At 40.1% G+C, this 25,912-nt stretch overlaps 1 protein-coding gene across 2 annotated transcripts in view; it reads right to left on the bottom strand.

The window, feature by feature from the left end:
• Positions 1 to 25,912, bottom strand: part of slc6a9 (solute carrier family 6 member 9) — a 237,009-nt gene that overhangs the window by 23,382 nt on the left and 187,715 nt on the right. For both annotated transcript variants that reach the window (XM_060830509.1, XM_060830510.1), the window contains 5 exons: positions 22,055 to 22,211; positions 15,011 to 15,142; positions 11,887 to 12,148; positions 3,746 to 3,878; positions 858 to 992 (listed from right to left, as the gene is read on the bottom strand). In XM_060830509.1, coding sequence (XP_060686492.1) covers positions 858 to 992; positions 3,746 to 3,878; positions 11,887 to 12,148; positions 15,011 to 15,142; positions 22,055 to 22,211 — 819 coding nt within the window. The remainder of the gene's footprint in view (positions 1 to 857; positions 993 to 3,745; positions 3,879 to 11,886; positions 12,149 to 15,010; positions 15,143 to 22,054; positions 22,212 to 25,912) is intronic.

Raw genomic sequence — 25,912 nt, 5'->3', positions numbered from 1 at the left:
TATAAAACATAGCAGCAAAGACATTTGCTTAATTTTCTGTGAGGACTTTCCTCCTCAGAGTTTTTCTCCACATACTAATCCTTACGAGTGGCAGAAACTCCACACTGGAAGTGTGCCTTCACAATCAGCACACGATCTAGCAATCCTTTTCTGCACTCAAGTCTTTTTAAAAATAAATACATTGTCTCCCATGTTTATTGCTTAATTCAACTGAATTTATCTATTTACTGAGGACAACATTGATAACAACTTGACCATCATTTGTCAGGGCTATGTTGTAACTGGTCACTTTGACATTGGCAGTAGCATCCAGGGTTAACATACTTTCCCAGACTGGGTGAAATCTTTGAGCTCAGTGAGGGTAGAAAATGGTGGGAACAAGTTGAACTGCATTTCTGCACTTCATTTCTGGTCGTGTATAAGTGACCAACTCACGACCGCCAAGCGTATAGCTCGCTGAAGTCGAAAATTCATCTATTAATATGCCCTACTTCTGCTTAACACCATCCCTGATCTCAATAACCAGATTGAAATTCAGCACAATTATGGCAGTCAAGACCATAATTACTTCTTCCAACAAATGGTGAAATGATGTGTACTCCTTTAAGATTTCCTACCATTGTTGTACTATGGGATGTTGGGAAACTGCAAAAGTTGGGCTCGTTGAAATTGACTCTTCACTTTTCTCTCCCAGTGAATTGATGACTGGTCTCCATTCAGTCTTTTGCCCCCAGTAGTAAAACACACACTGAACGTGTTACAAAACCATACAGTATAATGCCATCACACAGTCTTCAGGAATACAGGAGTTTTCTGACTGGATTCTGATGATGCTGCAAACTTTGTCGTCGACTCACCTTTGCATCTAAGATCTTGTCCCACTGAGGTGTGAGATAGTACTTTATGCCATTGACAGCGCCATCCAAAGTAATTCCACGAATAAACAGAATTGTCAGCACAACATATGGGAATGTTGCTGTGAAGTACACCACCTAGAGAAAATAGCAGAGTAAGTATTCATGCTGGGTACGGCAAGACGAAGTAATATATGATTGTCACGCCTCATTGAGCAGGTTTTATGCTCCCAATAATGGAGAGAAATAGAGCAATACGAAAGAAAAACTGAATCCAAAATTTACGCTCAGCAGGCTCCAAAAATTAGTAGAAAGTAACCACTACTTGTGGAGAAAGGAAGTTTCTTCCCATTCTAAAATATGAAGTGGGCCATAATAAACTATGCTTTGCAAAGCTTCTAAGTAAAACTCTGAGAAACAATAGTGGAATGTGCCTGCTAGCTCCTCAAACCTTGAGGAGCTCTCTGTAACTCTGGCTTATCACAGATAACACAACATTTGGAACGTGCAGTCATCACCTATCCTTCTGTACATACAGTCTCCTCCTGTTACCACATTATGTTTCATTCCCCCAGGTAACTGGTGCTCTGTGCTGCGGTGCAGTAGTCAGTTTGCACATCCAATCTCTGCAGACATTGCCCACATCTATACAGGCAGCAAAAATGTTATATCTGTTGGGTACAGCCACAGGTGATGCTCCTGTAGCACTGTATCTATGATTTCCTTAATTTCTAAGCTGGGAGAGTGTATTCTCTAATTATACTCCAGAAAATGTCTGACTGTTGTAAACTTGTTGAAACTGAGGAATGCAGAAAGTTGTTCATCTATTTATTTTCTTCCTTAGAATCTTTCTCACCATTAATTAAGGGATCAACCAAACAACTGGGAAGGATGTTGACTTACTGACCCCTTAAATTTGCAAGCATTGGCTACTGTTTGGCTGTGGAGAAGTTTCACAATGCATTATCTTATATTAATTAATCTTTATTTTTCCATTAAAATTAACCTGTGCTCACCCTCAAATTGCAGCTGACCTACTCCTGACCCTTTCTTTAGGTGATAGGGTAAAATGGGCGTTAGTGAAGTGGCTGTCCCATGATATATAGAGTTATATAGCTTAGAAACAGGCCCTGGACCTAGCATATCTATGAGGACCAACTAACACCAAACTACAGTAATCCCATTTACATGCACTTGGTCCACAGCCTACTATGCCTTAGCATTCTAACATCCCACATACTTTATTTATTCAAGGAAAACCAACTCAAGTGTGCATTGAGCAGTCAATCTGAGGTGGCCCCTTTTATGATCACAAGAACTGAAACTGCAACATAGTGCCTTGCCTTTGCTCGGGCTTGTAGCTAATGCAGCTCAGACTTGAGCTGATGATGTGAGGAACCAGTAGTGAGAGTCAGGTTTTTATCACCATAGGAACTGATGTGAGCCCAAAATGTCACCAAGGGGTAATCATGAAAGCATTGGAACTTTGAAAAAAAAGCTGAAGGAGCGATTTTCACAATTGCTTGTGTAAGTTAACACTTGGGTCATCTTGCAAGGTGCATAAAATGTCATTTGCTGTTTTTGGATTTTTGATAATGATGAGTTTAACATTACTAATACGCTGTTAATTTTAATGTAAGTTTCCAGACCCTTTTATTTACAGAGAGAATTGAAATTGCTCACACCCTATAGCCATGCTTAGTATTACTGCCAGATATTTGACAACATGGAACATATTTTGATTTGATACCTCTTCTTAGTTCAGCACAGTTTTGAAACAGGTAGAAATGCAGACTTGAATGTGTATTGGGAGAAATCAGATTGGTCACAGTGATATAGAAGAAGTCCCAATAAATTGCCCAGAAATCTATAAAATGCTCACGTATTGATTTCTCTTGTATCTTTCTGTTAATATTGTAGTTTAGGGCAGAAATGTTTCGGGTCCAAGTACAGAAATGAGCTGTTTTCTTGGATGCATTGTTGGGAAGAGATGTCCCAACAGGAAGAATCTATCTGCTTTGGCTTCTACTGACTTCTTTGGGTTGGATTTAATCCTGTCCATTATGTCAGAGAACATGGTGACTGAGACTACATAATCATATCAATCTCCCAATAACAGGAAACCATCTTATGATTACGTTGGACCTGCCAATGTGGTCCATCGCTCACTTATGGCACAATGTCAATTAGGCTTATTTTGACCCAACTGACATTAATTATTCCTGAATTTCGTGATGAGTCAAGAATTAAATGTAAACAGCATAGATTTCCTCCACTTAATGCCTGATCGAGACACCTGACGTTAGGAAGTGAGTGGCCTCTGAAAGTGGCTGAACTGCTCCAGCCTCTAACCTTCCTGCCTCTTCTTCCAAGACTCCCATTCCTGCTTCACTTACCTGAGTCCAGGGATCCATCGATGATCCCGGAAGTACTACCAGCAGCAACCACCACTCCTGCAGGCACTGCTAAATATCTCTGAATACTGGAGGAGGCCCAACTTTAGCCAGTTAAGTGCCAAATAGCCACCTAAGTTCCCCAAAGAGGTGATGCAGGTTTTCCAATGACTCCTCGACCAGTGGAATAGGATCAATGTCAGCAACAATACATTCCACCTGACATATCCGATTTGTACAGGTTCAGGGATAAAGCCTCCACCTGTCCGTCCTTGTACAGGAGAAGTGGGGCCTGTTAAGGAGATTCATCTTGTAATCTGTAAAATTGCTTCTGATCTGGAAACGCTAGCTTTTCCCTTTTTAGGAGTCACTATCACTCCAGTTCTTCCTCCCCCCTTCTTCCACCAAACAGGTTTCCTTAGCTGCAGTCAGCTACACCCATGCTTCAAGACATTGTGTTGCCATTTGTGTATTTGTAAATATGAACAGTGCACTTACTTTTCCTGAAGACTTGACTCCTTTAATGAGGCAGAGGAAGACCACAACCCAGGCTACAACTAGGCAGCCCAGCAAAGGCAGGCGAATCTCCCCAAAATTACCAATGCCGTTGGATATCCTCAGCACATAATAGCTGTCAATAAATATGACCACAGTCAGTCCAAATTCCAAGGCTAGCATATTGTTTTCACCTCCATCAAACTCACATGTGACTTTTCTGTAACTTACCTTGGTCTCAGCTTCTACAGAGAACTGGGATTTTTGAAAGAAAAACAAATTAAGACAACATCGCAATAAGAAACAAATACTTATAGCTGATTTCGTCATTAAAAGGGGAGCACAGCAGGTAAAATACTATAACCGTTCATGGCAATAACATTTTCTGCAACCTTCGAAAACGATATTCCACACCCAAACTCTCAATAGTTAAATCATAAGTATATTCTATGGGCAGCATTTCCGATAGACAACAACACTGCAGAAAAGATTTATTGTGCAGCATTTAAAATATGCCAGTGGTTGGAATTGTCGCTAACCATCCATACACTCTTAGTCCTAACAAGCCTTAAGACCTGGCAGGTGGATACCTATTCTGGGAGAAGTTTGGGTGCTGGAATGGTTCCAAGTCAGTGACAGCTTTAGAGTCACGCTGGGATCCACATCTGCTGGTTTGCAGATTAGAATACCTGCTTTCACTCTGTGTACTTGGTTGACTGTTCCTCAACCAGATTGTGGAACAAGCAAACTCTCAGTCTGGGAAAGGTTTCTGTTCCCTCCACTATCCTTACCCCCTGTTCCCTCCCACAGTACACACCCTCTGACCCAGGAAAGCCTACTTGCAAATTCTGCAGAAACAGGAAGATAATAATGGGTTCTGATATAATTTGGTCCTGGCATAATTTATGTTTCCTTGGCATCAGATTTGACACCCCTGTGTTAATGGTTTAAAAATGCATTCAGAATGTTTCTTTTAATCAGGCTGGCTATCCTTACTTTCTTTCTAATGCTAGCCATTTCAGTAGAACACATTACAATCAATGGCAAGTACAATCAATAGTTAATTTCTTTACACTGACATTTCACAAAGATCAGCAAATGAGATACTTAACCTGGCTCCTGTCCAACCAACCCAGGGGTATATTTTATCTTGATGACTATTTCAACAGATATGGGTATAAATGGTATTGGTAAAATGATATGAAAGATGGGAAAGCATCAGGTTTTGACAACACCAAGCCTGCACGTGAGTCTCTAACTTCTGAATCAGAATCTTGTAGTTTTTGATATTCTCCATCATGATCAAACATTCTGAAACTCACATTGTCATAATTTATTTTTGTTTTTGACTCACAAATTAATTACAGATTATTTAATCTACAATAACAAAGTTACTGATTAATCTGCTGAAAACCCATTCAGGGAACTGGGATCAAATTAAATACCCCCCAAAAAAATGGTCAAGGACTCACAATGGAACAGCAACCTGCAATGCAGTCAGTGCAACTTTGTTGCCCTACTTATTTCTGTACTTAGCCAGTGTTAACTACACTGTTGATTACCTAGATGCAGCAGCAGATGTACAACAATATGAGTGGCTAACATCACTTAAAGCTATCATGCATCGCTTACGGTTAGCTTACACCTCTTAGAGGGGACGCGCAATATGTGTTGGAACCAGTCACTGAATGTTATGGGTTGGAGGAAGCTGGAACAAGGGAAAAATAACTCAATGGGGAGAGAACAACTACCATTCGTAGGCACGACACTGGAGGTCTTAGGAGAAATGTCCTTCAGGCATTGGTCTGGGGAAGGAAGGCCTCTAGACACACCATCAATGGATAGAGTCAAAGTCTAAGGACCTGGAAGCAGTGTCAAAGAGCTCAAAGATCACACGTGAATGGTCAAGATCAATGAATATATCTTCAAATACCTTATCACGTCAACTACCTGAGTATCTCAGCTATTGCTTAAGTCACCATCTCCCCATGATTGATCTGCCAAGAAACTCTATCAACCATGAAAATTCATACACTTCCCTGCAGCTTAATGCTGTTCCATTTCTCACACCCACATCTCAGTTTGTACACACTGTCAATTAGTCAACAATGATTGCAATATCAACCAAGTGGGCTACACAACACTCAGTGACACATTTCCCTCTTTCATTATAAGGCAGAGTGGTACATTCATGGAATGTGGGTATCATTGGTTAGGCCAGCATTTATTGCCCCTTCCTTCTTGCCCAGAGAGAGTCAATCTGAGGGAGACTGGTGCAGGTGCACATTCTAACCCCCATGAAGGACATTTTTTGAGACACCCATTGTTCAGGCAATAGGTCAACAACAGGACTAAAACCATTGAAGATAAACACATCCTCATAATTAATATTACTTCTTGTATCCCACCTCACCCTGTCATCTCAAACATTCTTATGGCATCCAAGCTGATGAGGGATGGTGCAAGCATGCAACTCTGAATTTTCTCCTCTCCACGCATCCCAACCTCACTCTGACATTGTTTTTCCTTTCTGACAGTCAAGAGATGCAGGCTACCTAGGCAGTGGAGGAACTCCATTACGAGTGATAAAGAAGATATTGCTTCATCACTTGATTTTCATTTGCAGCAGACACTGGCACTGACTGCAAACAGCATATGGACATGCTCACTGACAGGTAAAGTTACAGATGAGGACATTGCTGGGGCAGTCTTTAGAGATACACTGATAGATATGCACAGTGCATTGGGAAGCTTGCAGGAATGCCACCAGCCAATGTGAAGGAACATTGAAGAATTGAGCATCAGCTTGGAGCTTATTCGTTCCAGTGTGAAAGTGGTGATCAAATTTATGTTCACACTTGTGGAGCTACCTAAAGACTGAATAAAACACCGAAAGGTTAAGTTGCTAAAGCTTGTTTCTAAGCAAGCTCCAACAGCTGATGCCTTGGCAGCAGTGTGTGCAGGGTGGCCCAACAGTACAGTGACCTTTCTTCCAGTTGATGGTTAGAACTGGCTAGTAGTCCTTGCTAGTCTCTGTCAGCTAGCTAGCTTAAACTGTGTGGTCTCCAGCCCAGAGCTACTTGGGGTCATCCTCAAAGACCATCTGTAGGCTCTTCCATTGGAATTTAACATCCTCCCATCAGCCATTTTGCAGCCACTGTGAGAAAACTGTTAAGGCAAGCAAAGGAACGTGGCATGAAAAAAATGAAGAAGGATGAAGATGATATGCCAAAGGTCCACATGACGTGAAGAACATTGATAATTAGATGACATCTGCATGCAACATGGCATAATTATAAGATATATATGTTTTGGTTTGAGATGTTTATTTTTGCTGGCTTTTAATGTTGCACTTTGGCCAAGTGGTTGCTATGATGGCCAGTAGCAGAGTTAAAAGGAAGTGTGAGACTGTTGGTGAACAGACACTGCTATTGTAGTCAGGTGAGTCCTTCATGGGCAGCTGGGCAAAAACGTAAATCTCTTGCTCTTGTATACCTGGTGGCAGGAACTGTCCCTGATGAGGGAATCAGAAGACTACAATGAACCTAAACACCCACTCTTCTCAGCACTATAGAGTTTGCCCTGAGTTGGCCAGGGAGTGAACATATTATTTCATTATGGCAAATTGAAACATTAGCTCAGTGACCAGCAGATAGCCCTTCTCACCCAGTAACCACCCTATGGTTACCTTGGTGGTTCAAATACAAGTGGCACAATCAACTGTTGCCAAATAAAGCCTTTGTGGCTTATGCCAGGATACTGATTACTGATCTGCCACCCTCACTATGGTAACATACTATCTGGATGTTGAGGGAGTGGAACCCTTTCTGTTCCATTATAGGGGAGAGGTGAGATCTAATGTCTACAAAGTGACATGTGTGCAGACAATAACACCCTATAACATGAGGAAGTTCATAATCCTTGGAAAGTTACTTGCTCACTCTGCCTGTTTATCCCTTGCAAGTCAAAATTAAGTGTTGTCTGTTTTCTTTAGATTTGAAGGTTCATCTATCTTGATGTTGCAACATTAGATGCCAAACTGTGAATGTTGCAAATATCTCTAATTCTCATCTAGAAGAACCTAAGGATATAAAATTATAATGTCACAGGCACTGAGCATAAAATCATAGAATTTTTCAGTACAGAAGGTGGCCATTCAACCCATCATGTTTGTACCAACCCAAAAAGAGCTACCCTGTCAGTCACATTCTCCAGTCCTATCTCCATAGCCCTCTAACTTCATCACTTTCAAATATATATCCAGCTCTTTTTTGAAATTGTGTATGGGGTCTGCCTCCACCCCTTTCACTGCCAGCGCATTCCAAATCCTAACAAATCTCTGAGTAAAGAGGTTTCTCTTCATCTCACTTCCAGCTCTCTTGCTGACAATCTTGCAATTGTGACCCCTAGTTACTGACACACCAAATAACATAAATATATCCTTCTTTACCCTGTCAAAATTGTTCAGAGTTTTGAACACCTCAATAAAGTCATCTCTTAAGCTTCTCTTCTCCCAATTTTTCTCATCTTTCCTTCTATCCAAAATCCCTCATTCCTGATATCCTTCTAGTAAATTCCCTTCGTACTCATGATAAGCCTTTAGCATCCTTCCTCAAATAAGATGCCCAGAACTGAACACAATGCTCCAAGTGTGGTCTGACCAATGATTTATCAAGGGGTAGCATCACTTCCTTCCATCAATACTCTGTATTGATATTATAGCTTGGCTGCAGCGGGTGGACTATTTCAGTGAAGATGTCCTTAATGGAGCATAAAGGTCTCATATACTGCTCCTCAATGCTACTTCAATCTATAATCAGTTGGTATTTCCAAAACAGAACTGCAGTCGAACATGTTCTGCAATGTGAGTTTAAGAGAAACCATTATACAGTGTGTAGGACATTGAGGAACGTCATGATCTGCCTGCTCTGCCTACTTCTCATGGGCATGTATACATGACAATGACTGCATCAGTTTGATGTCATGCACTGCACAAATGTGTGCCTGCAATTGACACCACATTAAAGCTCCAGGGAGACTGGTGGCACTCAAATGCTAACACACCCAACCTTTCGCTGTCTGATTTCAAGCAATCGGAGAAGAGAGATCAATAACAATCTCCAATCCAATCAGATTGCTGTTAAACATTAATGTAGCTGAATGATTTGGTAGATTTATGGTGGGGAAATGTTTCAACAGAACTATGGTTTCCTTTATTTTAATAGTACAGAGAAAATCCTGTAAAAACATACTATTACTTCCAGCTATTCAATAGCTGGTTGACAGCTGTTTATTTCCAGCAGCAAACCAGTCAAAAGGCTCTAATCTCTTCTGTGTTCAGTAAGTATTGATTTAGAAACATTGTTTTGTTTCACTTATCAGTTACAAATTCCATTGTAATTCTTCTGTTCAGTTTAGAACAAACTAATTGTTGTCATTCATTGCCTCAATGCTTTCCATATTGAAATGCAGGAGGCATTCTAACGTCAGCTGTTATTTTTAGGGTAAAAATATACACAGTTCTCAGCTGCACAGCGGTGGTGAGGAAGCCTGTTTCATCTACCTTTGACAGAATCACTGTCGGGATAGTATGCTGTTCAACATCCACCGGAACACAGGCTTGTGCCTCTGATTATCCCAGAAGGGATGAACACCCAATCCTCCAGCTGCCATTAAAGGTGGAGTGAAGCACACGGTATGATCATCACAGAAGAGACTAGATTTGCTCTCAATGCATACACTATTCTTTGGTGATAGAGATGCAGTAACAGAGAAAATTTTATTTTCTTCTTGGTACAGAAGGGTTTTTATTTATAAACAATAATATGCACAGGATCTAAGAAACAGTGTTCCTAAGACCAATCCACATGATCTCATGATATCTCATGTTCTCTTGCCACAGCCTTGGACTTCACTGCCATCTGAGCTCCCACGCAGAAATCAACAGGAAGCTGAGGGAGCAATTAGCAATCTCAGTCATGCAATTAACCATTCTGCGATCACAGCCCCTCTTAATGCTGTCAAGGCAGTTTTGAGAACTGAAGCAATGGTAAATATTTGCCTAATGCCTTGGTTGGTAAATGAGTTGCACAGTATGATGCAAATCTTACAGCCAAAAAGACTCCAGGTTCAAACCCTAGTTTGATACCTGTTGCTGAGTTCACTCATTTCAGCTTGAGCAGCGAGTAGGAATGGCATTTCAATTATACTCAATTCCCCAACCCAGTTAGGGAGAGGGAAATAAAATTTAGCCAGAATTCTGGTTCATAATTGAATTCTATGATCTTAGCCCGAATTTGTGTGGACTTCATAAGGGCACAATCATAATGTCCCACTAGTGACTAAGCCTAGTGATACACAGGACTGGGTTTTCCCAAAAGAGCTGGGTCTGTTTTTCTGACTGAACCCTACCTCTGCTGGCAAACTGTTTGTAATTTAAACTTTCATAGGGTTGAAGCCTTAATTGATACAGCAACAGGTTTACTGTCCATTTACAGCCAGTGAGGGCAGCAACAGAGATAGATCAGCTGAAGTGTGGGATTAATTTAGACTCCTCACAGCAGCCATTAATGAAGCTGCTGATTATCATCAGGGAGAAACTGCTATTTGTACCAAAGCCTTGTAAAGTATTGGAGGGAAAAGAGCTGTCATAGGGGAGATGGAAGCTTGGCATCCTGGTCTACTTGCTTCAATGATGAGAACCTGAATCTAAGGCTGGGGATTGCAAAGGAGAGAAGGGAGGTCCACTTCCCAGATGGTGACAACAGAAGTCACCTTATCTTCCAGCAAGACTGCCTCGCTGTTCAGTATCAACTCCCTCTGCCTTGTTTTCCTCATACTCCTCTCTTACCTCATGCTCTCCACCACACCCCCATCCATGTCAGGACTTACTGTCCTCAATCTCCATCCTTCGCTCTAGGGCAATGTTATGAGAACCCCATTATGATGGAGACCCTTGCAGGATGGAAAAGGAGGGCAATAACCAGCTGTTCAAGGCACCGGAATTCCTTCCTCGGAAATCTCAAGGGTGTCCTACTGAGCAGGAGACTTTGACTGTATTGTTGAGCAGGACTTTATCATATCTGTATCTATACTGGGGGGTTCCCACAGCAAGGTCAGACGCCGTCTTTTCAAGGATCTCCCTTTTCCCTCAGAATCTATCCACACATTTTGGGAATTCAAATGAAGATTTGAGGAAAACTCAACAGTTGGAGGATGAATGAGGCATGGCAGCTGCTAAAAAGCAAAGGCATACATGGAGGAAGCTTCTGGCGTAGCAACAGACTACTTGAAAACGGAGAGAATGGAATCGTGTTGATGAAAATAGGAGCGCAACTGATGATGCCCTGTACACAAGGGAATCCAGTGTTGGAAGCAAAACCCAAATTCTGCCTGATGCCAGTACCTTTGGGATTCCCCTTGCATCTCCTGTTCCCATCTTCAGCTAGTCATAAAATCTCAACTTATAAAACCCTGAAACATGTAGCCCCTTCCTCATATTTGCTGCTGTAAGTTTGGTGATGCTTTTGGGTGAGGAGAAAACTAGCCTGGAATTCAGAAGTCCAGACCCCATCCATACATCAAGGCCTGCAGTTGCCTGTAAGAGGGCAACAAGGAAATGGGCATTTTCTATGTCAGCAGTTCCAGTCTCACAGCGTTCCACCAGAAGCCAGGATTGCCTTGGCAATCCTTGCCACGAATAGCAGATGTGAAAACGGATGGGACCAGAATGAATTGGGGTTTCAAATCTTGTACGTTCAAGTGACGACAATTTACTTTTGATTAAGGTACAGACTCTCATATGTCCCACTACGATGCCCAAACACTCCCATTGACAGGCGAGTGTCATAGAAATGTCCAAGGTGACACTGGTGATCACAATTAGAATCTCGCTGTCAAAATTGGAAAGAGTAACGGGCAAGTATTATCTGTGGGCCTGACAGGCACTTATATAATGGTGCCCATTATAGATTTCCAAACATTAACATTAGACAGGGAGAGTGTGTATTGGTGAGGAACCAAATGACTGCTAATGCTCATGGAATTGTGCCTGAGAATTGGAACTAAAGAAACAACAGAAAGCTTCTACTAACATCAAGGACCCACAGCATTACATTATTCTTAACTGGAAAGGCTGCTCTTACTTCCAGTACTCCTCACTAGGACTGGTCCGCTTTGCAGTTTGGTTCAGCAATGTTGAGATGTTACGTGACAGATCACTGATGTTGGCAGTTCTGTTGGGGTTCAGCATGCTACTGCAATCCTCCTTGTTCCACTGGTTAGTGCAGTATGACCAAGGCAAGAGTGTAGTCATGGAGGAGAAGAAGTAGTAGAAGGCGATGGAGATGACCACATTGTAGTAGATTCCAATGTATGTAGAAACCACCATCATCCCATACCCCACTCCTGTTCACAAGAATAAGGAATATAAATCAAACAATTCTACTTTATACTTCTCAGGGTTGTTTAGTTTTTATTCCTGTCAGGAAATGCTACACTCATGAAGCACGTGAACAAAATGGAAATGCTCTATCTGACCTTAGAGAAAGATATCCTCTCTGTTATGCATCTAATTAGACTGTGGGCTCTAATTTTAGGGAGTGCACTCAAAAATATTGTCACATCTAATGCACAGCTGTAATCTTCACAACTGTGGCTCCTGGGTGTCAATTTTGTATTACATTTTAAATTGTTGCAACTTAGAGTATGAATTCTAAGGGCAAGTATCATCCGTGCCATTCCCACTACAGATAATTTTTCAGAACGACAAGAACAAAGTTGAACAAAAGTTGCATTCCTTACAAAAACATAATGGAACAAAGCAGCAATAAATCCGTGGAGCAATTAGACTGAACAGGTAAGCAGGAACAGCAGCGAAGACACAAGGTAAATTCTACATAGTCTGGCATATCTTGGGTTCAAGCCAGTGTTTTCTGTATGCACACAATGAATTAGTATAGAATCAGTTTCAAAGACAATAAGGATGCCCACAATTTTAATTTGGGGCGTTTGGCATGGGTGCTGGGTGAAGATTGGAGTGTCTGAATTGTTCCTTATAGGAGGTGCACCTGACAAGTGCAGCAAGGCAAGGAACAACTGGTTGGATCAGGAATGAGAATTGAGCTGGGACCAATACTGGCAATCAAGATGTGACTGGGATCAAAGGGAAAAATTTGGAAAAAAAAGAAACAAAGAAAGCAGATGGAGGCGGATGAGCCCTGAACCAGGAACTCAAAACACACCGCTGCTATTCCGTCACTGCCATCTTGGAAGAAAACTGTTGAACTTTTACCTTTATTCTTCCATTTATTACTAGGAAGGACTATAATGTTAACTTTTAACTTTATTTCTTTATTTTACTACTTATTCTAAGAAGAATGGTAATGCTTTATGTTTAACTTTCTATTTTAACTGCAATTTCTATTATTTGAACGGTAAAAAATTGCAGCATGCTGCTATGCAGAGGGACCTGGATGTCCTTGTACATGAATCACAGAAGGTTGGTCTGCAGGTACAACAGGTAATAAAGGCGGCAAATGGAATTTTGTCCTTTATTGCTAAAGGGATTGAGTTTAAAAGCAGACAGGTTATTTTGCAGCTGTATAGAGCACTAATGAGGACACACCTGAAATATTGCATGCAGTTTTAGTCTCCATACTTGAGAAAGGATGTACTGGCACGAGAAGGGGTGCAGGGGAGGTTCACTGGTTTGATTCTGGAGTTGAGGGGGTTGGCTTAAGAGGAGAGATTGAGTAGACTGGGATTCCATTCATTGGAAATTAGAAGAATGAGGAGGGATCCTATATTAACATATAAAATTATGAAGGGAATAGATACGATAGATGGACAGAGGATGGTTCTACTGATTGGTGACACTACGACAAGAGGGTGTAGCCTCAAAATTAGGGGGAGCAGATTTAGGACTGAATTGTGAAGGAATATCTTCACCCAGAGGATTGTAAATCTGAGGAATTCCCTGCCCAGTGAAGTGGTTGGGACTTCTTCAGTAAAAGTTTTTAAAGCTAAGGTAGATTTTTGTTTGAACAGTAAAGGAATTAAGGGTTATGGTGAGAAGGGAGGTAAGTGCTGCTGAGGCCATGAAAAGATCAGCCATGATCTTACTGAATGGTGGAGCAGGCTCCAACGGCCAGATGGCCTACTCCTGCTCCTAGTTCTTGGGCTTATGTAACTGTGCTTTTTTTTACTACTTCTGGCTAGGTTTTGTACCTCGGTACCTTCATTTCTAAGATGGCACCGAAGTGGCAACATTGTACACTTTTCACTGTACTCCTATACTTGAGTACATAGGACAATGAAGCTTAAATCAAATAAATCAAAGGGAATGTGCCCCAAAACACAGTAAGTGCCATGGCTTGTAGTAGGGGTGCAAGACACAAAGTCATGGTGTTTCTAGGAGGGAGAATGAGGACTTGGACTGGGAATGTCTTGGATGTGTCTTTCTGTTATTCCAAACAGTCTGATGTGTCATTCTGCTGTACCTTAGTAGGTTTTTCTGGAAACCTTGACAGGGCATAGGTCACACCCATCTCACAAATGTCTATTAAAAAAAAGTCGAGGCACCAGTGTTATTACTGGCATTGAATTTTACATTTAAATTCAGCACATACTTTGGCTGTATTTGATTCAAAGTTGTTGAAGATATATTGACATCAGGCAGGGAAAGCACAGGGATGGGTAGATAGAAGAGGGCGTGGAGGGTGGGGAGGGGTGTTCACAGTTGATAATATCCAACCCTCTGTTTCTTTTCTTGATGGATTAGCATGTATGAACATACAGAAAAAAGTACAAGAACAACTAGAGAATGCAACAAAATTATGCGATGAACATGAAATGTCTGATCAAGTTACATGACACTGTATTCAAAATTATTTGATTTTCATAAAAAAGGCAACAGTCACTCTTTAATATGTATCTCAAGTTCCTGCAATATAATGTAACAAACATCATGATAATAGGTATTTTAAAATAGTTGTCCTGTGTTTTCATTGATTGTGACGTAGCTGGTGTTTGCAGTTATACAAGTCAAAATCGCTGCAGATATTACGTCTTGCTGCTGTACAAAATATTCTCTGCCAACATTTAAATTGCATTGTGAAAACATGACTCCAGTGTCTGCTTGAAAATACTTCCAATATCCTTTACATACGGGATCCTTCTTAAGTTACATTCCCATGTCGAGCTTTCCCGTGCTGCCTATGCATTCTCCTTGTTGTACAGCACGGTGATTTCTGAAAGGGACCTTCTTACCTTTGAACATAGGGTTAACCCTCCATACACCAAGGCAGCCTTGGCTGGTGAACTGCCCAAAGGAAAGTTCCAGAAAAAAAAGAGGAATACCGCAGAAGACCAGCATGATGATATAGGGAAACATAAATGCACCTTTAAAAAAAGAAGACCCATCATTACAGACTGTACAGCCAGTATCTTGAAGAACAGTTTGTACTACGCCTCAGTTTTAGATTGGAATGTTCCTTTAGGCAAGAATGCATCAGTGGTTAAGTTTAACTTAACTTATCCCCTCAATTCAGGTAATAATATCTGATAGGTTAGGGTAGGAATGCCTCATTAAATTGGGTAAGGTCTTGTTCACCGTTCGCTAAAGAACGCAATCTATTAAAAAATACCAACAGAAATGTGCAAATTAGAACATTGTGCTACTCATAAATTAAGTATTTTTGGATAATACCAGCTTCCCTGAGTTTTTGACAGATAATTTATGCCAGCTCAATGGGCAGCAATGGAGCATCAGTGCAGATAAAACTTACATCAATGATCCAGTCCTGCTTACAAGCTGCTGATAACATTTCCAATCAATCCTGGAAATGACCAGAGCCAGCTGCTCCTGGGCACTACATTAAGGTGTGTCCTATGTTATACATATGACACCAACATAACAAACTTCATTTAATTGGCAGAAATTGGCAGATGGCCTATTCCTCTGTATAGCATTCCCTGTATTTTCATGCAAATGTAGCCTTCACTTCTCCAGATAGAGTTGTTCAGGCTAAATATTGTCCTTTATTAGTCAAAAAATGTGGTGCTGGAAAAGCACAGCCGGTCAGGCAGCATCCAAGGAACAAGAGAGTTGATGTCTCAAGCGTAAGCTCTTCATCAGGAATTCCTGATTAACAGCTTATGCTCGAAATGTTGACATTCCTGCTCCTCAGATGATGCCTGACTGGCTGTGCTTTTCTAGCATCACACTTTTTGACTCTGATCTCCAGCATCTTCAGTCTTCACTGTCTCTCATCATCATTTATTAGTTGGTTATGCAAAATTTCACAGAACATACATTATAGAAACAGGTCATTAGGTTCAACGCTCTACACAAACCTCCTTGCAACCCACTTCATCTAATGCTAGTAACAATACTTTCAGATAACACATCACTGTAACAACCTGACATGTCAAAATATACATAAGGGATTTTTGGTGAAACTCAGCAGGTTTAGCAGCATCAGTGGGAAGAAAGCAGAGTTAACATTTAATCTGGTGACTCATCATCAGAATGATTCTAATTTTCAGTCACCAGACTCAAAGCATTAACTATGATTTACCAGCAATCTCTGTTTTTGTTTCAGAATGAGGTGCACTTTGGTGCCAACGACCATAATTTTATTAGATTTAAAATAATGATAGAAAAGGATAGACCAGATCTAAAAGTTGAATTTCTAAATTGGAGAAAGTTGAAGTTCTAAATTGACGGTATTAGGCAAGAACTTTCGAAAGCTGATCTGTGGCAGATGTTCCCGGGTAAAAGGACGGCTGGAAAATGGGAAGCCTTCGGAAATGAGATAACGAGAATCCAGAGAAAGTATATTCCTGTCAGGGTGAAAGGAAAGGCTGGTAGGTATATGGAATGCTGGATGACTAAAGAAATTGAGGGTTTGGTAAAGAAAAAGAAGGAAACATATGTCAGGTATAGACAGGACAGATCGAGTAAATCCTTAGAAGAGAATAAAGGAAGTTGGAGCATACTTAAGAGGGAAATCAGGAGGGCAAAAAGAGGACATGAGATAGCTTTGGCAAATAGAATTAAGGAGAATCCAAAGGTTTTTTACAAATATATTAAGGACAAAAGGGTAACTAGGGAGAGAATAGGGCCCCTCAAAGATCAACAAGGTGGCCTTTGTGTGGAGCTGCAGAAAATGGGGGAGATACTAAATGACTATTTTGCATCAGTATTCACTGTGGAAAAGAATATGGAAGATATAGAATGTAGGGAAATAGATGGTGACATCTTGCAAAATGTCCATATTACAGAGGAGGAAGTGCTGGATGTCTTGAAATGGGTAAAGGTGGATAAATCCCCAGGACCTGATCAGGTGTACCCTAAAACTCTGTGGGAAGCTAGAGAAGTGATTATAGAGCCTCTTCCTGAGATATTTGTAACATCGATAATCACAGGTGAGATGCCGGAAGACTGGAGGTTGGTGAACATGATGCCACTGTTTAAGAAGGGTGATAAGGACAAGCCAGGGAACTATAGATGAGTGGTGGGCAAGTTGTTGGAGGGAATACTGAGGGACAGGATGTACATGCATTTGGAAAGGCAAGAACTGATTTGGGATCATCAACATGGCTTTGTGCATTGGAAATCATGTCTCACAAACTTGATTGAGTTTTTTGAGGAAGTAACAAAGAGGACTGATGAGGGTAGAGCAGTAGATGTGATCTATATGGACATGAGCAAGGCGTTTGACAAGGTTTCCCATGGGAGACTGATTAGCAAGGTTAGATCTCACGGAATACAGGGAGAACTAGCCATTTGGATACAGAACTGGCTCAAATGTAGCAGGCAGAGGGTGGTGGTGGAAGGTTGGTTTTCAGACTGGAGGCCTGTGACCAGTCGAGTGCCACAAGGATCGGTGCTGGGTCCTCTACTTTTTGTCATTATATAAATGATTTGGATGTGAGCATAAGAGGTACAGTTAGTAAGTTTGCTGATGACATCAAAATTGGAGGTGCAGTGGAGAGCAAACAGGGTTACCTCAGATTACAACAGGATCTGGACCAGATGGGCCAACAGACTGAGAAGTGGCAGATGGAGTTTAATTCAGATAAATGCGAGGTGCTGCATTTTGGGAAAGCAAATCTTAGCAGGACTTATACACGTAATGGTAAGGTCCTAGGGAGCGTTACTGAACAAAGAGTCCTTTGAGTGCAGGTTCATAGCTTCTTGAAAGTGGAGTCGCAGGTAGATAAGATAGTGAAGAAGGTGTTTGGTATGCTTTCTTTTATTGGTCAGAGTATTGAGTACAGGAGTTGGGAGGTCATATTGCTGCTGTACAGGACATTGGTTAGGCCACTGTTGGAATATTGTGTGCAATTCTATTCTCCTTCCTATTGGAAAGATGTTGTGAAACTTGAAAGGATTCAGAAAAGATTTACAAGGATTTTGCCGGGGTAGGAGGATTTGAGCTATAGGGAGAGGCTGAACAGGCTGGGGCGTCGGATGCTGAGGGGTGACCTTATGGAGGTTTACAAAATTATGAGGGGCATGGATAGGGTAAATAGGCAAAGTCTTTTCCCTGAGGTTGGGGAGTCCAGAACTAGAGGGCATAGGTTTAGGGTGAGAGGGGAAAGATATAAAAGAGACCTATGGGGCAACTTTTTAACACTGGGGGTGGTACGTGTATGGAATGAGCTGCCAGAGGATGTGGTGGGGACTGGTACAATTGCAACATTTAAGAGGCATTTAGATGGGTATATGAATAGGAAGGGTTTGGAGAAATATGGGCCAGGTGCTGGCAGGTGGGACTAGATTGGGTTGGGAAAACTGGTCAGCATGGACGGGTTGGACTGAAGGGTCTGTTTCCATGCTGCACATCTCTATGACTCTATGAGATCTCTAGCACTTGCAGTTCTTTGTTCAGTTATGTACACAGGGCATATCTATAAATACAGACATAAGGATAGTAGTGGATCAGTATAAAACACCACAGGTTTTGCTGTATCTGCATTTATGTGTTTAGTGCCCAAGTAAAATTCCATCCTCACCACTTTGTATGGTAATATTTAAATGACAACAACAACAATGTTGAATAAAGTAAGCCAAAAAAATCTCTGAATGCACCAATGGCAAACTACCCTGCAGAAAACCAGTCAATGCAGAGAACAAATGGGGCAGAATGTAACTGCAAAAGCTTAAAACTTCAAAGTGAGTTAACAAGACCTCAAAAACATCCTTTTAATGATGAAGTAGGATCTTAAATGTTCTAATTTCATGCGATTGTAGGTCAAGCCTTTTCTGAAATCATGAAAATCAACACTATACTAATTTTCCTAAAGATGCAATAAAACAAAAGGGTTAGTAACAGAAACAGTAACAGAAATAGGTAGAAAAGCACAATAGGTCTGAAAGTATCTGTGGAGAGAAAACAAAGTTAATGGGTTGGATCCAGTGACTCTTCTAAGTTGGTTGAGACTTTCCAGCAATTTTTGTTTCTGATTTCAATCATCTATAGTTCTTCAGTTTTTTTATATACAAATGATTAGGTTTGCCTTTTGTATAGCCTGATCTTGCTCTGAAAAATATGGTGTGCAACTAAAACAACATAAGATAGAAGAAAGCAAGTTTGCTATTTAAATTAATAGCTCAAATCACTTCTATAGGTGAAATCACGTTTTAATTCAGCATTTGAAATTGTCCCAACACATTGGGCTGTTTTATTCTAAAAGTGGCATATATTAGGAGGTGGGTTTTTCTTTATCTCTACTCAGTTAAGCTACTGCAAAGCAGAACCAAAAGGGACTAGATCTTGTGTATGTTTTACAATGGATCCTTTTGACCAGGATTAGATTAGCTATTCCGATTTGGCCAAAAGTATGTTGAAAAAACTTTATGTCTTGTTTCTGAAGAACTTGCATATCTTTAAACATTTCCCCTGCAAATCCTATTCTGAATGAATCTGTGCACTGGAGCAGAGGAGAAAAGGCTTTGGAGCATTTTGCTCTGCCGTGGCATATTTTGGTGCTGCATCCTTCTCACTGAGAGATATTTCAGTATAACATATTGTTATATCAATAAATTTGAGAAATTATTTGAATGGTAATTTGCTACTAATCACCAGAAAGTGGATCACTTACAGTTAATTCACTAAATAAACTGTACAAATAATAGATTTATAAATGAAAATAATACATCCTTAATATTATATATTGACACTAGAATCTGAAATTATGCAGGTTACATAGTTCCAATGAAAAATAATACCATGCAATAACAGTTATAATTATGATGTAGATATTAAATATAGTTGGGACAGCAGAAAGTATAGATTTCTGAGAAACTTTCTGGAGGTAACAGAAATATAAACACTGAGAACAATAGGCATTTGGTAATGTATTGGGATATGAATAACAGACACTTGATAATGTCCTACATGGAGTGACCAATGGTCTATAGCACAGGAAAAGACTATTTGATCCAACTTGTCCATGTTGGTATTTGCATTTGACACTAATATTTTACCTCTCTTCATCTAACCCCATCAGTAACCTGCCTAATTTGTCCCACCTTTTGTGTTAGTTTAGCATCCGTTTAAACACACCTATGCTACTTTTCTCAAAACTCCTCACATTCTTAAAATTCTTTGGGTAAAAAAAAATTCTCTTTAATTCCCTATTGGAATTATTTATGAATACCTTATTTTTATGATGTCTCATTTTTTTTAATTCCCTCACATGTGGAAAAATCTTTTTATTATCTATTTAAGACTCTTCCATAATTGTAAGGATCTCTACTGTATTATCCCTCAACCTTCTCTTTTCTCAGGAAAACAGCCTAAGCATTTAGAATATCAGACATCTTGGAATGAGGCTGATTGAAAACAGACATTGGAGAATGCGACAGTTGGAGAATGTGTGACACTGCAGAAGTGGTGATCTGAGAATAACAGACAGCTGAAAATGCAATACAATGAGAATAACAGACAGCTGAAAATGCAATACAATGAGAATAACAGACAGCTGAGAAAATGATGCAATAAGAATAATGGCCAGCTGAGAAAATGATGTAAATGAGAATAACAGACAGTTGAGAGTGCGACACAATGAGAATAACAGACACAAGTTTCTAGGATACAGAGAAAATCAAACTTTATTAGAAATATCCAGAAAATAATACACCTACCATTATGGTATATGTAGAATAATAGACAGCTGAGTAAATGGCACAATGAGAATTACAGATTTCTGGTAATGTGTTAGAGTGAGAATAACAGACATCTGAGAATGTTAAACAATAAAAATAAAAGACATCTGATTCTAGGATACTTTATTGGAAACATCCAGAAAACAGTACATCTGGCAATGTGATACAAGTAGAAGAAACTAAACCTGTGAATGAATTTCATAAAAAAGAGAATGAGAAGAGAATGTGTGTCACATGACAGTGTTATACATAAGAAAATCTTTATGAGGCTGCTGCGTCAAACATATAGATTTTATTTCAGACTGACATTTATCTTGTTTGTATATTAGAAATTAGTACTGCCATTTTTATCTTCATTGTACAACTGAGCCGATCACTACTGAGAGTAGGCAGTCTACTTGTATACTTATGCTTATGTCTAACTTCTTGGAAATATATGGAAAACAGTGAAAGAAATTTGTAGAGATTGTAACTATAAAGTATGCCAGTATTAGGTTTGAGGAAACATTTAGCATGTTCAACAGGATAGTACCACGTAAGTTTTTTTCTGAAGACTAAAGGAACAGCATCAGAAAGTTGAATGTAGTGTCTCACAGTAAGGGCTCAGTTGGCAGATTAAAACTCAGATTAACTTTTTGGATTCAGGAACCCTTATGAATCCTGGAACTATGACAAATCTGTGGCCAAGGTATAGTTTGACCACAAATCAGCTGTACTGTAATGTGGCAGGAATGGGAAGGTAACATTTGCATTTTCATAGCCAACTTTATCATGTCATTGAAGTAGCTGATTGAAGCCTTTGATTTCTTCACAAAAAGGAAGAAAGAAAAATGGATAGTGACTAACTACAAGCTGTGCTTGCATAGCTTTTCCCTCCCTCTCCCATTTGCCCTTCAGAATCTGGTCATCTCCATATTACAGTGCACACTTGTATGCTGGTGATGGAAGAGGAATGATATAGTTGACACTTTATACATAGATCATCTCATATTCACATACACATGCAAATTTTCACAGAAAAATATACATGTAAAAAATCACTCTTAAACATAAACAATAATGTATTCTCATGCACATAAGTCCGAAGGCACCTGAACATACCTTCACAAACTCTGACACATCAAATTTCTACATACCTCCACCATTTCGGTAGCACAGATAAGGGAACCTCCAGACATTTCCGAGGCCTACTGCATAGCCAACACTAGTCAGGATGAATTCTATCTGATTTGACCAGTTCCCACGCTTCAAGTTTTCATCTTTCTTCACCATCTCACCTGGAATAGCACCATTCTGCAAAAAATAAAGTGTTCAAATGTAATCATCAATGCTCTGGAAGTAAGCCCAGTCATATTTTCTGGCATGTTGCCATTAAAACATAAAAATTGTTCAGTCTTAATACATTTGTTTTTATTTTCAAGTCTGCATAAACAATTGTCCTATAGAACATCATGCTGAGTTAAGATGGACAGCAAGCTATCTGTTCCCAATCCTCTGTGGCTGCCAGTTAATCAGAAAACCAGCTTGTTTGGACTTCCTGTCTCTGGTTCTCTTCCTTCCTCAGGAGAAATGTCTCATTATCCAGGACCATCTGAGGCTGAGCCAACCCAGAATTAATTTGGAACAATTCTCAGCAATCTGCTGCACAAAAGGTTCTATAGAATCAAGCAATAGGTTACAAAAAACAAATCAGTGTGTGTGAGTAGATAAGGAACTGCAATACAGTTCCAGTTTTAGTTTTAATCTTAATCCATGTTTGATGTGTGAGAGTAAAATATTAGCAGTCAACTGGAAAAAGAAAATCAAAAATCTCATGAGTCCAAAAAGGTGCCACATTATTTTGTTGTGAATCTGTGACAAAACTGATTTCCATTTTAGTGTCAGGCAGAAGGGACAAGGGTGGGTCACAGTGACTTCAGCATGTCTGCAAGTTTTAAGGCGAAAATATTACAATTGCTATCCAGTCACTCTTGTTGAAATATAAAATCTATGCCTGAATATCTGAAACAGCCCAGTGATCATCTGTCTAATCTTATACCTGAAAAGGACTACAGACTAAGGTTCCAGGACTGCTGAAACCATAATCCATTATGTGACATGCCTTTGAGAAGAATAATAAAACACAGGATAAGCTATATAAAAAAGAACTATTGTAACTAATAAGCAAAACTGAAGGAAGCTGCTACAGTAGCAAACTTTGTGTCTCTGTAAACTCCACAAAATAGGATTAACAAAAGATAATCGTTATGTTAAATGAAACAATGTAGCCCTTTGATAGAATGTTAGCATCAATGAATTAGAGCTTTCATTTTCATCGGAGTGTGTGGAATTTGAATCCAGACAAAAGGGCAAGATACAGAATTAGCTAGTTACAAACAGTTCCACAGCTCCACTACAGAGTATCCAGCGTTCTGCACATGGCCATTGTTGTCAGTAGCCAGTTTTTCAATAGCAAATGGAACCAGTCCAATACATTTGTTGCTTGGTTTTGGTGGAGTGGATTACTCTTTTTTAGAAAATCATGGCCGGATTCTAATAATGCTACTTTACCATCTCATGTTAATTCACAATTAGACTGCAGCATTCTTTCCCTTCTGACAGCATGGAACAATCCCACCTCCACAATAAAATAGTAAGGATGGAAATGACTCTGCTCTACCCTCCCTAAATTCTGCATTTCCAATGTGTATCCAAGTACTGAGCCAGGCAGACAAGAAGGATCCAGGTCCAATTACACTTAGTTGTCTTGCATTGAAGAGCAGCAGGTCAAGGAGACACTAGAGGGCCAAATGTAGACCCATGACTGATATCCGTGGTAATGGTGTGACTCTAGAAACAGAAGTCAAAATAGGTGATTCCCTAGGTGATTCCACAGGTGAGATGGATAAAAATGTAACCACATGAATGTAGTCACACTCAACTGGACAACAGTGAGGAAAGACACTAGAGAAATCTTAACGGCCAAGGCTGCAGACTGGTTAAGAAGAGTTAGTTTACCTTTGTCCAGTCACACAGGATATCAGTTGTGATTTTGATAAGCAGTATTAGAGTAAAATGGTATGAGCAGAAACTTAACTGCAGGGATTCAAACGGAAGAATTTCAGGAAAAACAGATATTCAATTGAGAAATGACTACATGTTTGATGACTCTGGATGGGAAAAGCTGAAGATGGGATGGTAATTTAAAGGGTAGAGAGGGGTGATGACAGCACATTTACAGGGAACAGGGACAGTGTCTGGAGAGAACCCTTCACAGTAATAGCTAATGTGGGGACCAGGGAACTGCACTATCAACATTTTAATAGATAAGTTATGAAGGGAGCAGAAGATGGACCACCTGCTCAGAGTAGGCTTATGGGGCTTAATGGCCTACTCCTACTCCTGTTTCTATGTTCTAAAAAGCACTTCTACAATTAATGCAAGGGGCTGTGGAAGTCAAATAGCAGCTAACCTGACTCCTTTAAATTGCACTGGTGAAGGTTGGTCGTGCCGCTGATGTACTTAGCTATACATGGTTATGGTACAACATGAACTGTACTGGTGAGCTCCAACATGATTCTGATTACATGCTGCTTAGTCCATATTCTTTTGACAGACAATCCCTGTGTTCATGTTATTGCTTTGTCAAAACTGTATCTGGCACTGTTAACACCACAATTACGCCATTTGGAAGCCAAACACAAATGAGCCAAATTTCTTTGCCAATAAGTTTATCAAGTGATGAACTGAGATCCAGAATACAATGTAATTGTATTTGTAATGATTGGAATGAGGTCAGACAGGTGGACCTCATAGAATGAGTTCACTGATTGGGGCTGTTAACCTGGAGCAATCAGGGAGTCCTGGCAGATATAAATAGAGTATCAGGGGTTCTGCTCACTCTAGGAGCCAGCTCTGTGCTGGCTGGACCAGAGCTAACCACTATTTACTTGTAAGTAAAGGGTGCCATGTGATTGGGTAATGGCCTTCGTGGAGTTGTTTCAGTATTGAGTGATGAAATGCAGATCACATCCTGGGCATGTACTAAATAAAGAACAGCAGCTTAATTCTGGAATTTGAATGAATGAGGCACACACACAAGGAGATTCGGATTCATCCACAGAGGTGCTTCAACCAATCCCAGTTCTACTTCTTCAGAAAATTGGATAATATACAAAATTCCAACTCCTCTCTTGTCCTGTAACTACTGCTGGAAATGCCATGTATGGGAGTAAGTGAAGCCTGTACAAAAATAAGGTTCAATCCTTCACCCTGCTCTGATAGCAAGTCCATCAAAAGAGCTCGTGATGCAGCGACTAACTGTGGGCTCGGAGACATTGGTTCAAGTCTCACCTTCTCCAGATGTGTGTCATAACATCTCTGAAGTTTTGTTTAAGAAAAAATGAAGATCTACAGGTACTCACTTGCCTGGCTTAATCATGAGGACTGGGCAAAGCAGTGAAAGTGGTTAGCATGCATAGAATCAAAACCAGCTGGAATTAATGCTTTCAAGATATGTAACAGTTGGTTCAGAACCCGTTCTTTTCAAAAAGCTGCTATCTTATTGTGAAAAGGCATGCAAAACACCATAAAGTTATACTGACATGCACATTGTATATCACATCGCTTGGGTATAATAGAATTCCTGCGAACAGATGATTTTTACAGTTAATATTGTATAATGGCAACACATCAAGAGGTGATTAATATCATCAGAACCCCACAATATTGTCCATACCAAGTCTGGCTACTGGAAGATATGCAACATTCATGTAGTGAGGAAATTCTGTGTTTAAGTTCCATAGCATTCTTACTATGGACAGATAACTGACTACTGTGCACGTAAAGGAGTACAAAGCAATGCTAGCAGTACATTCAACAAGGGCATGGACTCTTGCCATCGACAGAGCAAAGAAACAATTACGAGAGAAAAAAGTATTGAGAATGTTTTTAAGAATATGTTCAGCAGTCTGAAGAAAAGTGAAGGTTTATTTAAGAGGTGCAAAATCAACGAA

Source organism: Hemiscyllium ocellatum, chromosome 9, assembly GCF_020745735.1.
Source record: "Hemiscyllium ocellatum isolate sHemOce1 chromosome 9, sHemOce1.pat.X.cur, whole genome shotgun sequence".
NCBI lineage: Eukaryota > Metazoa > Chordata > Chondrichthyes > Orectolobiformes > Hemiscylliidae > Hemiscyllium > Hemiscyllium ocellatum.
Note: the sequence above shows the minus strand (reverse complement) of the source record. Positions and strands in the feature narration are given on the sequence as shown.